The 14,996-nt window shown below is 48.6% G+C and overlaps 1 protein-coding gene across 3 annotated transcripts in view; it reads right to left on the bottom strand.

The window, feature by feature from the left end:
- Nucleotides 1-14,546: 14,546 nt before the first annotated feature.
- The window catches only part of CRYBA4 (crystallin beta A4), a 12,153-nt gene continuing 11,703 nt past the window's right edge, over nt 14,547-14,996 (bottom strand). For 2 of the 3 annotated variants that reach the window (XM_007461140.1, XM_007461139.1), the window contains exon 6: nt 14,553-14,879. In XM_007461140.1, coding sequence (XP_007461202.1) covers nt 14,732-14,879 — 148 coding nt within the window. In that variant the 3' untranslated portion in view covers nt 14,553-14,731. Of the gene's footprint in view, nt 14,880-14,996 lie in introns of all 3 variants that reach the window. The other variant, XM_007461138.1, reaches the window with a different exon arrangement.

Raw genomic sequence — 14,996 nt, 5'->3', positions numbered from 1 at the left:
TATTGTGAATAGTGCTGCTATGAACATAGGGGTGCATGTATCTTTTCGAATTATAGTTTTTGCCGGGTATATGCCCAGGAGTGGGATTGCTGTATCATGTGACAACTCTATTTTTAGTTTTTTGAGAAGCCTCCATACTGTTTTCCATAGTGGCTGCACCTTAAAAAAATGTAGGTGAATTTCACATAATGTAAAACCAACCACTTTAAAACAAGCAGTTCAGTGGCATTTAGCACATTCCCAGTGTTGTGCAGCCACCACCTCTATCTAGTTCCAAAATATGTTCATCCCCTCCAAATACTACCCCACACCCACTAAGCAGTCATTCCCCATTCTCCCCTCCCGCCAGGCCCTGGCAACCCTGAATCTGCTTTCCGTCTCTTATGGATTTACCTATTCTGGTTATTTCCTATAAATGGAATCATATAATATGTGTTCTTTTGATTCCAGCTTATTTCACCAAGCATAATGTTTTTGAGGTTTATCCACATTGTCACACATACCAGCACTGTGTTCCTTGTTATGGATGAATCATATTCCATCATATGGATACAGGATATCTGTGTGTCCATCCATCCGTTGATGAACGTGCGGGTTATTTCCACCTTTTGGCAATTGTGGATCATGCTGCTGTGAACGTGTGCGGACAAGGATTTGTTTGAGTCCCTCTTGTCAAGTCTTTTGGGTACATGCCTCTCTGTGCTTCCTTTCCTTTTATACCCCCCTGACCCTGCACCTGGTCAGGGCATTCTGGAAAGGTGACAAGATGAGCTTCATCACCTTGTTACCTAAACTAGTCACACAGACCCCCTCCGCCTCCCCAGCACCACCACCTCTCTTCCTGGCCACATCTGCCGTACCCTCTAAGGAAGGGCTCTGAGAAAAGCCAGATTTCATCTGCCCTCCAGCCAAGATATTAACCAAGCCTGTGTGCATCCGTAGGGGCCTCAGGGGAGCTTCTCTCTGAGGGCTGTTCCCCAGAGCCAGCAGCTCCCAGCTCACTCAGATAGAAATTTCATTTTGACTCATCCTCGCTGGGGGGAGGGTGGAGCTCCCTAAATTCTGGGGAAGGTGCTTGTACAGCAGAGGAGAGGCGCCTTTGGTGTGGCCCCAAAAAGCATATGCTTTTCAACAGTTCCCCCGTGACCTCTGCCTTCCCTTGTCATCACCTTCAGAAACAATGAACTTAACCCCTGGCCCACTTACTTGACACTATTCAGAGGGCTTTACCCACATCCCCTGCCCCCAGCATTGTCTGAGGAAATGTCAACATCATCTCCATCTGATAAGGAGAGAGAGGCTCAGAGAGGGGGAGTGATTTACCCAAGGTCAGCCAGCTAGAAAGTGTTGAAGGTGAGATTCAAACTCAGCACTGTTTCCAAAAGCTGCGCTCAGATCTCTGAAAAAACCATCTGCATTCACGCTCACCCGATCCTTCCCCTAGGAAGGATGCAATGGCCCACAGTCAGCTCAGCCCCACCACCTTGCTGGGGTCCGTTCATTGTCCTGCCCTGGGCATGCACAGCAGCGGTTAATATCCGTCCAAGAAGCACATCATTGGTTCAGGATCATTGCCATGGGCGAGTAGAGTTCATGTTTTCCAGTTTTATCTCTGTCCTGCCCCCAGTGGCTGCCTTCCTGTGCAAAGGCCAGCAGTCCCGCTAGATAAGGCATGGACAGGAGCATGAACCTGGACTATCGCAGATACAGACTCCAAGACAAGGATTCAAGTGCGTGTAGTTTATCTGGGAGGTGATCCCAGGAAACACTGAGAGTGGAGTAAAGTAGTGAGACGAGGAAGAGAAAAAAGCCATGCTAGGTGGATTAGTGAGTGCATCACTCTGCTAGGGCTGTAACAGAATGCCACAGATTAGGGGGCTTCAGCCACAGCCACTATTTTCTCACAGTTCTGGAGGCTGGAAGTCCAAGATCAAGGTGCCAGCAGGGCTGGTTTCTCCTGAGGCCTCTCTCCTGGGCTTGCAGGCAGCCAGCTTCTCCCTGTGTCCTCACCTGGCCGTTCCTCTGTGTGTACACCCCTGGTGTCTCTTCCTCATCTTATATAAGAACCCCAGTCCTGTTGGACTACGACCCCATCCTCTGACCTCATTTAACCTTCATGACCTCCATAAAGGCCCTGTCTCCAAATACAGTCACATTGGGGTCATATTCAATTCATCCTATGAATTTAGGGAGACATAATTCAGTCCATAGCAAGAACCAAGTTGTTGTGGCAACTAGGACACAGTCCTGCTGGGGTCTCTCTAGGAGACTGGGTGGGACACGCCTGAGTTGTCCCACCTGAGGTCCAGGAAACCAGGGTACTTACTCACCAACTCTTATCTGTCATGGTTGAAGGATGCTCCCCATGCATCACCCCCTTGCCACCTCCAGGCTGCCCTTGGTGCGGACCAAACACATGCCCTTGGCCAGAGAAAACCATCAGCAGGGAGTCACAGGGGCCTGCAGTACGAAGCCACTGGTGTGCCTGGGCACAGTGAGTGTCCAGGGGACATCCCATGGGGTCAATGGATCATTCATACTCCCATCACCCACCACGGCCCAATGCCACTCAGCAGAGCCCACCCTGGGCTCCATGAATCCAAGGTCTCCCCAGTTTGAGGAGCTTCCACCCTCTATGTGCCAACCTGGCATAGGACGGTGAGTAACACAGAGTCCTGCCATCTAGAAGCTCCCAGCCTAGTCAAGGAGAGAGCAGAAGTTACTGTGAGTAAACCATCACGGAAGTTCAGGGAGCTTATGGGAATATACATTAGTGACCCAACTTGCCTTTGAAGTCAAAAGGCCTACTGAGTGCCAGATGCTGTACCAGGGACTGAGAATTGAAAGTCACAAGAAGTATAACTATTCTTTTTCAGGACCTTTTCAGTTTCTAGTGGCAGAAATAAGTCCACCCCTATAATGGTTTCAGGCACAGCTGTATCCAGGTGTCCAAACAACATTACCAGGCATCCATCTTTCTCCAGCAGTGGGGAGGCACTCACTAAAGACTGCCAGGCTCTCTGCCACCCGGGTCTTTGTCTTATTTCCTTTCTCTGCCTTCCTCTCAGCTCGGTTGGCAGCTAAGACACAGACACGGGAGTCAGGCAGACTTGAGTTTGAATCTGCCCTTTACTCAGTATGTGACGTCCCTCTGGGTCTCAGTCTCCTCTTCTGTAAAATGGGCATAACACAACCTGTCTTGCAGGGCTTTCCAAAGAATAAGTGATTTGATTGCAGAAAACACATGGCATGGTTATGGGATTAGTAAACATCCTCTCTCTCTGTCTCTCTCTCTCTGTGTCTCTCTCTCTCTGTCTCTCTCTCTCTCTCTCTCTTTCTCTCCCTTTCTCAGTTGGAAGGACCATTACAGACTATACAAGACTTGGAGTTCTTAGCCCTGGGAAATTATTTTAAGTGGGTCTTACAAACACCACAGACACCAACCCTGTCTGCAGAGCGTATAAGTAGCAAGTCCTATCCACAAATCACTTGCTCTTTTACATGTGTGTGTCCAAGCTGTTGGTTTAACTAAATGCAGGTTGACGTGGACCCCACACCACATTCACAGTCACTTTCTTTATCATCACCAGCCACAGGACCTGAAAGTGTACTCTCAAATTTATGGAGTCCACGATCGGTTTTCCTTTGAGGAAGAGACCATCGGACTGGCGAGGTTCGGGGCCTACTGGTGTCCCGCAGCCTCTTTGTTTACGGTGCCCAGAGCAAGGCTCAGAGACCAGGCGGCCTTGCCCGAGGTCACGCGAACCTTCCCCCCTCCCTCGCTCCTTGTTCTGCGCAGACCTGCTTCTGTCCTCCTCTCCTTTGTCCCCGGTGTGTACGTGCCGTGTGGGCCTGCCTCCTTGCGGGGCTGCGCCCTGTGTCCCTGCTGCTTCTTTGTCTGGGCTTTTGTGTCCAGACAACAGAGAAAGCGGACAGCGTGTGTGCCATTCTCATCCATCCCATCTCGTGATCCATCTGCAAACAGAGCCCCTCCAGACGCCCCGCACCTGCTCCGCAGCCGCTCCAGCCGGGGCTGCAGCCAGCCTCTCCTGCTGCTGTGGAGAGCAAGGCGCCGCCTGCAGCCTGCAGCCTCCAGCACAGCGGCTCCCTCCCCATTGTCCCTGCCCCCCCACCTCAGCTCTTTTGCGGTAAGGGCAGACGCTGGCAGAGCCAGAGATGGGGCCCGGAAGGAACTGGAAAGGGGGAGGTGAGCCCTGCAGAGCCTCACTCCCGGATCCAGCGCGCCCGCAGCCCCATCAGTGCATCCTCTTGACATTTCACCAAATCCTCTACACCCCACCAATTGCCACCAGGGTCTCTCCCTCTATCGTCCCCAGCTGGGGCCTCCAGCTTCCACGCCAGGGCCCTCCAGTCTGTTCCCCCCACTCCAGCCGGAAGACTCTCGAAATGCAAAGCTGACCTCATCACTCCCCCTGCCCACAGCGCTTCAGGGTCTCAGGATGAAGAGGAAGCTCTTTACCTTTCCCAGCAAGGCCCTGCCTTGGCTGATTCCTGACCATGGCTCCGCGTCCATCCCTCACCAAGCTCCTCCTCCAGCCATGCGCCGCCTGGCCGCCCCCAGCCCTGCCCGAGCGTCCTCGTCTAGAGTGAAACCTTCTCCAGCCTCCTGGTCAAAGTCAAGGCCATTAGTTATACACACTCCTTGATTGACCCACGTCCCGCTCCTTCAGGGCTGATTTCAGTTTGACATTATATATTCATTTGCTTGTCTGTTGTGTACACGTGCGCGCACACACACACACACACAACACACACGCACCAGCTCGCAAGATCCTTCATGGGAGGAACCTGCTGTTTTTCCACCATCGCATCACCAGAGCTTGGCCCAGGGTCTGACTCACAGGTGGCCCTCCATGTATGTTTGTCGGAAGTACATCTGAACCTTGAAGTGTAAATGCTACACTTCTGGAATGCCTCTCAGAAACCATTTTATAGATGGACAAACAGAGACCCAGAGAAGGAAAGTGACTTACCCAAGGCCTCTCTTCCAATGCAGCCGTGCTAACGGTGTAATCTATGTCCCCAGGGTTCCCAGCTCCTTCTGTCTTCCAAAGATCACACTCTCCTTTAGAAGCCAATCAAGCAGTTCAAGCACCTACGCAGAAATGGCTGCAGAAATGCTGTCCCCTTTCCGGAACTGGTCTGGCTCTTGTGCGTTGGTGGTTGTGTCTTCATCTTTTGCTCCAAACACCTGCTCCTGTCGCCTTGAGCCTCTCTTCCTGTTTCCTACCCTTCCTGTAGCCTGTAATCCTCTCCCCACACTCAGGCGCAGTGTGAACCCCATCCTCATTGCTCCCCAGAGCAGAAGCAATGCAAAGCTCTTGGGGAAGAGGCTAAGGAAATTTGGGGCAAATATAACAGTTACTGAGCATTTACTGTGTTCCAGCTCGTGAGTTAAATGCTTTAAGTGCAATGGCTATAGCAGCCCAATGGCACCGGTACTGATATTATCCCCATTTTACAGATAAGGAAATTGAAGCTAAGGGACACAGTTAGAAGGTGTCTGAACCAAGATTCAGCCTCTACAGGCTGCATCCAGCTCCTGCCCTCGTGGAGCCTCTCCCCCACCCTGGCCCCATTACACCTTCCTAGGCTCTCAGCGTTCCCCCCACCCCCAAGCCGCCGCTGGTATGGGACCAGAAGCGCATACAGTCCTCCCCATCTCCCGTGGCTCCTTCTAACCCAGGCTTCTCACCCCCGCGCAGCCACGCTGCAGCCTTTCTGCAGGAACAGTACATACTTTATTTATGAGATGTACCTGGACTCTCTGCAAATCAGCTGGGAATGCTGCAGCGTCTTCAGGCAGGAGGCAGAAGGTTCTGGAGGCCAAAAGTCTTCCAGGAGGTAGACAGGGACTGGGCTCAGGGCGCCAGGCTCAGGCAGGGGCACCCAGTAGGTCTACAGAGCACAGAGTGGGTCTGCAGGCAAAGTGATCTGTGCTTTGGACCCCCTTTGCATCCCGGCCTGCCCTAGGCAAGCAGCAGAGAGCCCAGGGCAGGGGGTTGGAGAGATGGGAAATAAGGCAGGCACTAATATTTACCTGGCATCTCCCCAAACCCACACAAAACCCTATAGGGCCGGGATTCTTGTGCCCACTTTATAGGGGAGGAAACTGAGGCTTGCAGAAGGTAGGAAGTGCTTTCTGAATTTTTAATCCTGCTTTGTCATCCCTCTTCCCCACAAAGAGGGGAATTAAGGTGGTTTATAAGGATGCCCTCAGCCCAAGCAGAAAACTAAATATAAAATAAGATAGAAAAATGAGGCTCAGAGAAAGGAATATGGAGTCAGGGATTAAGCTTCTCTTCCAAATGCCTGCCACATGGTAATTTAGTTGCCAGTAGTGGATTGTACATTGGTCTGAGCGTCCTGGCAGCCAAGGCAAAGAGGGAATGCAATTTGTTTCAAAGGTGTCCAAGGACTATAAGGAGAAAAAAAGAGTATAGAGACACAGGTGTGGTGGAGAAACAGAGAAGGAGTCTCAGGCCCCTAATCAAATCTCAGATTCTCAAATTCCTAGAAACTGCCCCATCGATCCCTATCCCACCACCCCTTTCCCTATCCCATCCGCCCCAGGGCAGAACAATCTCCTGACAGCCCCTTGGAGCGTGTGTTTTTATATGTGACCACCAGGTGGCGGTGCGGCGCAGGTCTTGGGTGGACGTCTGTTAGATCCGGAGGCAGCCTAGTGGGCTGAAGAGGCCCGGAGGTGCCTGAGGGACCTCCGTGAGTTGGTGCCCAGACTTTGGTTGAACCTCAACGAAGAAATCGGTCTCATACTCGGCAGAACTAGGCTGCAATGCTTCCCCACAGCGGGAAGGAGAAAGAGCCCTGGCCAGAGTGTCAGTCCCCAGTTGGAGTCCCAGCTCTGCTTCCGGTGCTCTGTGCAAAGGAGCACGTTAGCTTGCACGTCTCAGCCTCAGTCTTCTCACTGGAGCAAGGGTGTGAATAGTGCCTGTTGCGGAAAGAGGAGACTGAGACCGGGATGGAGAATGATCGTGGTCACTAAGGTGGAGAAAGGCCAGAGGGTAAAAGACCGAAAGCTTCTGAGCTACGGGCAAGAAAAAAAGGGGGCCCACATTCCCTGAAAGAAAAGCCACCAGGGCCCCTTGCTGGGACAAGGAGGGGAAGTGGTCAGCTCCTCTCTGTTTCCCCTCTGGTGGGTTTGGAAGAGCCAGGGCTTTTTCAAGTGTAAATTACAGAAACCCATCTTAAAATGTCTTAAGAAAAAAAAAAATAAATAAAACAAAAAACGGGGAGAAGGTGTTTTTAGGTTCATGTGATGAAGAGCACAGGCGGCATTTGTATAACAGGAGGGTTGGACTCATTCTCTCCGTTTCTGGCCTCTAGGGTTTTCCCCACCTTGGTTTTGCTTTCAGGGCTGCCTTCGAAGGCAGGTCACAAACTTACACCTGTAAACTTCACAAGCCCAGCTCGTAGAAAGCGTCTCTTTCCGAACGGTTCCAAACGAACTTCCAGAGAAAACTGTCATTGGCTCCCACTGGGTCACGTGCCCACCCCTTGGCCCAATCACGGTGACTGTTACCTGGGTCGCTGGTGTCTTCTTCACCTCTGGAATCAGGTGAGTCAACCTCATTGGATGCGTTGATTCGGAGAGGAGAATGGGCAATTCTCTAAACCGAAACTGGGGTGAAAAGGGCAGACTGCCACCTCAGGGAGGAAAAGGTCATGACCTGCTTGCTGGCTTGCCTCCCCGAGGTTTTGTGTCAAGAGAAGATTCAGGAGGTGAGGCAGGAAAAGAGCCTCTGCACCTTGAGATATTTCATCTCCATTAGTCTTGTAATTAGGCGACAGGTAAACAGCCCCAGGAAGTAGGGATGGGGGGCGGTCATCACCCACCGAGTGGGCTTGTGCCAGACTCCGCCCCCCACCCCGGGTGCTGTGGCTGGGTGGTGGCTTCCCAAACTCAAGTCCCTCAGCTGGTGAGCTGGGGCCGATGGCCTGCTTGGGGACGTGAGTGGGGGAGGAAATGGTTGAATGCCTGGCCCTGTGCCCAGCTTGACGCAAACCTCAGTAGATGCTGTTTCTTTACAAAGGGCTGCGGTGATGAGCTTTGTTACTGTAATAATCGTCATTGCTTTGGTCCTTGTTAGTGATGAATAGGTGTTCCACCCAGCCGCTTACGGCAGGATTTGCAGGAAAAAGCCCAATATCTCCCTCCCTCCCTCCCTCCCTGTCTCCCTCTCTCTCTCTCTCTCTCTCTCTCTCTCTATCTGTCTATCTTCCACTTTCATTCTAGGTGGTTTCTTTACTTTCTCTCTGACCGTTCCCACCATCATCTTTGTCACAGCCTCTTTGCTCGGTAAGACAGTAGTGTGAGGACCCTGTAGACCAGAGAAAGAACCGGAAGGGCGGGGGCGGGTGTGCAGAGCAAGTGAAGAATAAGAACGAGAAACGGCACACAATGTCCCATCTCATTTTTTACAGCACTTGTTTTTTTTTCTGGTATTGTCACTGTTTTTTTTTAATTGAAGCACAGTTGATGTACAATGTTGTGTTAGTTTCAGGCATACCGCAAAGTGATTCAGTTATACATATATACGTATATATGTGCATGTATATATATATCCTTTTTTTACATTCTTTTTCATTATAGGTTATTACAAGATATTGGATATAGTTACCCGTGCTATACAGTAGGTCCTCGTTGTTTATCTATTTTATATATACAATAGTGTGTATCTGTTAATCCCAAACTCCTAATTTATCCCTCCCCTTTCGTAACCATAAGTTTGCTTTCTGTGTCTCACAGCACTTTCTCAAGTATCAGTTTCCCCTCTATGAGATAAGGAAATTGAGGCTCAGTGAGGCAAAGCACCCTCCCCCGCCACACACACGCCAAAGGTCATCCTGTCTGGAAAACTCAGGATCCAGGATTCAGACTTAAGTGTGTGCAGTCCCAAATGTGTTGCCATCCTTTGTGCCATGCCACCCACTTGGGGTGGTAGTATCTGGGTGATGAGGCTTTGGACCAGCCACGTGGATAGTGCTTGCTGTGTGGTCTTAGACAAGTCCCTTTCCCTATCTGGGCTAAGAGGACGCTCGTTTGAGATCCGCAGTCCCAGACCCTTTGGTCGGTCATGTTCTCCAAGTGTGGAATTCTGGATGATGGGTGTTCTGTGCTTACCACTTACTTCTGAACAAATAGCATCAATAATTCAAATTCCCCTTCCTCTATAACCTAGGAGAATTTGTCTCCCAGCAAGATATGAAAAATATTTTCTCGCTCTCTTTCCTTCCCTCCCAAGATCACCCCTGAAAAATTGTCTCTTTATTGCCTGTCTCCCCAGCCGTCAACTCACATCTGGGGTCCCATTTTTTGTAGTTGCCAGTCTCACTCTTGGCTCTGACTGGGGCTGACTCTTAATAGGGCCGCCATCAAATGCCAATGAGGCTCCCCCTATTCATTCATTCATTAAGCAAATATTGCCTGCTTTGACCCCAGGAATCCACAGCTTTCCTATGGTAGATGAGAAGTTCCCTAGTTATTCATACTGAAGTGTGAGGGGCTACTTTCTTAACTATTTTAAAGGAGGACATGAACCTAGCAATTTACTGTTTATAAGTCCCATTCGTGCCTAGTATCTCTTTAATACTTCATGAAACCTTATACAACCCGTAGTGAGCTCAATGCTCATACAGGCTGGGTGGCCTCAGGCAAGTTGCTTGACCTCTCTGAGCCTCAAGCTCTTGATGAGTTTTATAGGGATAATAATAATGTCAAGGAGTTATTGTGAGGTTTAAATTATATCCCATGTGAAAGAAACCAACGCAATATGTATCATCAATGTCACCATCATCATCATTATTATGAGGAAGGCATACCCCAGGTAAGGGGGTTGAGGTGGAGATGGGGGGCTATGAAAGCAAAAAGGCAGAGAAAGGTAGACTAATACTAATAACAATACTGAGAATGATACCAACAACTTCCACCAACTTTTCCTGAGAGCTTACCAAGTACCTTGTATATGTTCTGGGCACAGGCATGTGTAATATGTCATTTAACTTTCCACAAAGAGGTGGTATCGTGTTTCCCCCGGTAACAGATGGGGAAACTGAGGTGACAAGCTGGTAAGCCCAGGATGCAAATCCAGGGCTGTGATGGCCTCTGCCTCAGAGAGTGGTACCAACTCAGAGCTGTCAGGGTCAGACAGCTGCCCCTGTATGGTGGGTACAGCTTTAGGGGTACAACCTCCCTACATCCAGTGCCTTCTAGGGTCTCAGGGGCTCAGGGTGAAGACACTTCTGTTTGGAAGATGATGACCAGGCCCAATCTCCATCCTAGGCCTCAGCAAATCCTCAGAATCCACAGAGATTGACTTCAGGACCCTCTCTCTAAATTGTCCTCATCCCTATGTCTTTCTAATGCCCATTCCCTAGGACTGACCATGAAACCACTTCCTGGATAGTATCCCTGCTCCCATAGCAGCACTTAGCATTTCCACAGTGCCTTTCCTAAAGCCCTGGGACCTAAACGCCCCCTGAACTAATTCATACTAGGCTGTGAATGACTATCACAGCTAACTGCCAATTTTCCCACCTGTATTCCTCAGGTCACTCATGATGCAAGATGCTCTGCCAAAAAAATAAAAGATAATAATAGTTGTGTGATCAGATAAGTTTGGGAAAGTCTGAATACTCTATTCTCCCTTCCAGAGAGTCATAATACACATTAAACTCTTGCAAGCTGTGAGAACTCCTGCAGTGTCGACACCAATGGTACCCAAAGCTATAGGACATAATTTTTTTTCAAGGAACAAAGTAACAATATCCCCAAATGGCCATTGATAAATCCTAACTGAGGAACCCTGGAGTGTGGGGATAACATCAGTGTCCCTCCAACTATAATGTAAATCCTTCAAGGGAAGGGATTTGTATCTGATTTGTTCCCTTTTAGATCCTCAGTGCCTGTAATAGTGTTTGGTACATAGTAGACGTTTGATAAAAGTTTGTTGAATGAATGAATGGAGGTGAGTTGGAGAATGTCAGGAGGTCTGTGTTCTAATCCTGACTTTGCCTCTAACTCACCGTATGTCCTTGGGCAAGTCCCCCTCCCTCCCTGGTTTCCACTTCCCTACATGTAAGAAAGGGAAGAGGCTACATTACACGTTTACAGTGGGGGCAATAGTGCCCCCAAAGAGGTGAAAATTGGTTCTTGAGGAGCAAAGAAACCCCCTAAACTTTATTCTTTTTATGTATAAAGCACAGATATACACATTGGACATACACAGATATACATTATATCTGTGGTATTAAGATTCCACGGAGGAGAGGGGTGGCAGTTTGGAAAACAATGTCTAAAAAGACTCCGGAGAGTGGCAATAATGAAAACAAGCTTGAGAAACACTAGACTTGATCTAGAAGGTTCCTTCTAGGTCTGACAGTCTGTGAATCCCTGATTCTAAGTGAAAGGATTGGTGGAAAATGTCTGAGGGAACAGGGAACAGCAAGAATCAAAAACCTCAGGCAGGAATAAACCTGGTGTTATGGACTGAAGTGTTTCCTCCCAAAATTCACAAGTTGAAGTCCAACCCCCAATACCTCAGAATATAAGGGTATTTAGAGAAAAGGTCTTTTAAGAGGTAGTTAAGTTAGGCTTTTAGGGTGGGGCCCTAATCCAAGAGGACTGGGGTCCTTATAAGAAGAGAAAGAAGCACCAGGGGTTGACGCACAGAGGCAAGGCCACGGGAGGACACAGGGAGAAGGTGGCCGTCTGCAAGCCAAGGAGAGAGCTCTTACCAGAAACCAACCCTGATGGCACGTTGATCTTGAACTTCTAGCCTCCAGAACTGTGAGAAAGTAAATTTCTGTTGTTGAAGCCATCCAGTCTGTGCTATTTGGTCTTGGCAAACATAGCGAACGAATGCACCTTGGATGTTTAAGGAAGCATCTCTATAGGGACATGAGGTCAGAGAGACCACAGGGGAGGCAAATGATGGCCAGCCTTGTAGGACTAGGAAATGTTTTGTTTTGTTCTTGGAGTGGAATGGGAAGAGTGGGAGGGTTTTGAGCAGGGGAGTGAAGATCTGCCTTACATTTTTTTTTTTTTTTTTGCGGTACGCGGGCCTCTCACTGTCGCGGCCTCTCCCGTTGCGGAGCACAGGCTCCGGACGCGCAGGCTCAGCAGCCATGGCTCACAGGCCCAGGCGCTCCGCGGCATGTGGGATCTTCCCGGACCGGGGCACGAACCCACGTCCCCTGCATCGGCAGGCGGACTCTCAACCACTGCGCCACCAGGGAAGCCCTGCCTTACATTTTTAACAGGACCGCTCTGGCTGCTGGGTGGAGAACAGGTTGTTCAGAGGCAAAGGTGGGACCAGGGAGACTGAGGAGAGAGGGGAGGATGGCTTGGACCAGGGTGGGAACAATGGGGATGGTGATAGGGGACTGCGTTCTGTTACATTTTGAAGGTGCAGACATCAGGATTTGCCAGTGGATTGGATTGTGGGTGTGAGAGTTTTGGGATTATTCCAAAGGTTTGGCCCAGACAGCTGGAAAAGTGTAGCTTTGGTTTTGGATGGATTCTGTTTGAGATGTGCATTAGATATCCACTCGGAGGTGTCAAGGAGGCAGCTGATATTCAGGGATGGAGTTCAGAGGAGAGCTCTGAGTAGAGAGAGACAAGCTCCAAGGAAGAACAGCCTCCCCATCCCTCTCCCATCATCTGCCCCAGGCCCATTCTTATCTACCCTACACACCTGTGCTTCCCCATCACAGCACGTATCACAGGATACTATAGTCCACTGTAGACTTGTCTGTCTTCCCCATCCAGCTGGATGAGAGAAAGGACTTTGTGTATCTTGTTTACCATTTCCCAGGTGCACAGTAGGTCCCAAGCAAATGATTGTTTGAATGAATGGGATGCCACAAAGTGGGGTTAAAAGTTACTGAAGTGCAAATGTTCCCAAACACTTCCCTCCCCTTCCTGAGCCAGATAATGTTATCTTTCCAGCAGGCTGTTCAGAACCCCACCCCTTCCTGATTCTGTCAGACTTACTTATGACAAAGGAAGATTGTCTAGAAGAATAGCCAGATGGCTTATGATTGTTAAGACAATCTATATGTAGGGAACCAGGAGAGAGAGTAAGGAAGGGTGGGGGTGGGGAATGTTTGTGTGGATCTTGCCACTCAGGCTGCAAATGGAATAGGAGTTTATTTCTTTGTTTTAAAAACTTTTAAGGTGGAAGATGTTAAATGAGACTCCAGAGTAGTATGTGAGAAAAAACTGGGGAGAGAGAAAAGGAATGTGAGAAGCTTTAGGGGAGAGAACTGGCTCCCTCCATGCATGGCTTTAAAAAACACAAGCTTGGGACAATTTATCAGGAAGACAGCAATCATAAATATATGTGCACCTAATAACAGAGCATCAAGATTCTTGAAGGAAAAAAACAAATCAGGAAGCAAAACTGGACAAAACTAAAGGGAGAGGCTGATAAAGCCAGATCGTAGTAGGAGATACTTAACAGCCCTCTCTGAGTGATTGATGAAAAACTGACTTTTTAAAAATGTGGCAAAAGGATATAGAAAAATTTAACCAACATTGTGAACCAGCTCAACCTAATCAACATTTATAAAACACGATATAGTAAAAGCCCCCTACATACGAACGAGTTCCGTTCCGAGAGTGTGTTCGTAAGTCCAATTTGTTCGTTAAGTCCAACAAAGTTGGCCTAGGTACCCAACTAATACAGTCAGCTATGTACTGCTGCTTTTAGTCTTGCTTCTGGACATCCTAGGCTTAAAATAAAGATACCGTACTACTGTACTCTACAGTACTGTACAGTAAAGTATACAGAAGCACAGCCACTACTAGAGGATGCACGCACGTGACAATGTACGCCAGACACGTGAACTAACTGATGTGACTGGACACATGAACGCACGTTCGCATCCTTGAAAGTTTGCACCTTGAAGGTTTGTATGTAGAGGACTTACTGCAGCTAACAACTGCAGGATTTAAACAGTTTTCAAGTCTATCAAAAATAGACCATAAGCTGGGCCATAAAATAAGTTTCCATTCATTAGAATGTTGAAATCTTGAGTATGTTCTCTGACCACAATGGACTTGAATAACAAATCAATGACAGTAAAATATCTAGAAAATCCCAATAAAATATCTAGAAAATAAATATTTATATACCACACCTTTAACCCATGGGTCAAAGAAAAAAATCAAGGGAGACTAGAAAATATCAAACTGAATGATAATGGAAACACATCAAATCAAAATTTCTGGGGAGCAGCTAATGTAGTATTTGCAGGGAAATTTATAGCTCTCAACGACTATACTGGGGGGAAAGAAAAGAGGGGCCAAAATTAATGACCCCAGAGTCTACCTTTAAAAGCTGGAAAAAAGAAGAATAAAGTAAACCCAGAGTAAACAGAAGAAAGGAAATGCTAAGGATGAGAACAAAGCTCAGTAAAATAAAACACAAATGATAGAGAAGAATCAACAAAGCTAAAAGTTGGTTCTTTGAAGGGATTAATAAAATTGAAAACCACAGGCTAACCCTAGACTTTTTTTTTTTTAATTACTTTTAGTTTTTCGTGCTGACTGTGCATGGACTGGTCCACATGGGTGCTGGGGTCGTACGGGTTACAGGGGGAGGCAGAGGAGAGAGCATGTAACAGCCTCCAAAGCTCCTCTGTTCCAGGCAAGCACATGTTCACTGCTCAGCGCTGGCCCCCCTGCTCATTGCTGGATCCTTCGGATGCTCTGCACTTGGAAGGTCTGGGCATGAGAGCCCCACTCCCGGAAATGCTTGTAGTCGCCTGAGTGGTGATCACACTCCAGCACATACTGAAAACCTCGGTAGCCAGGAAACTGGGAGCCAACCCAGCTGGAAAAGGGAAGAAGCAGACTGTTACCCTGAAGAGGCACCAGCATAGTGATTAAGACAGGGACAAGGGGACCCCATGCTGCAAACACACTCCAGCCATCCTGGACTTCCTTCCCT

This window comes from Lipotes vexillifer, unplaced genomic scaffold (genome assembly GCF_000442215.2).
Source record: "Lipotes vexillifer unplaced genomic scaffold, Lipotes_vexillifer_v1.1 scaffold691, whole genome shotgun sequence".
Classification (NCBI taxonomy): Eukaryota; Metazoa; Chordata; class Mammalia; order Artiodactyla; family Lipotidae; genus Lipotes; species Lipotes vexillifer.
This window is presented reverse-complemented; position numbering and strand designations above follow the sequence as displayed.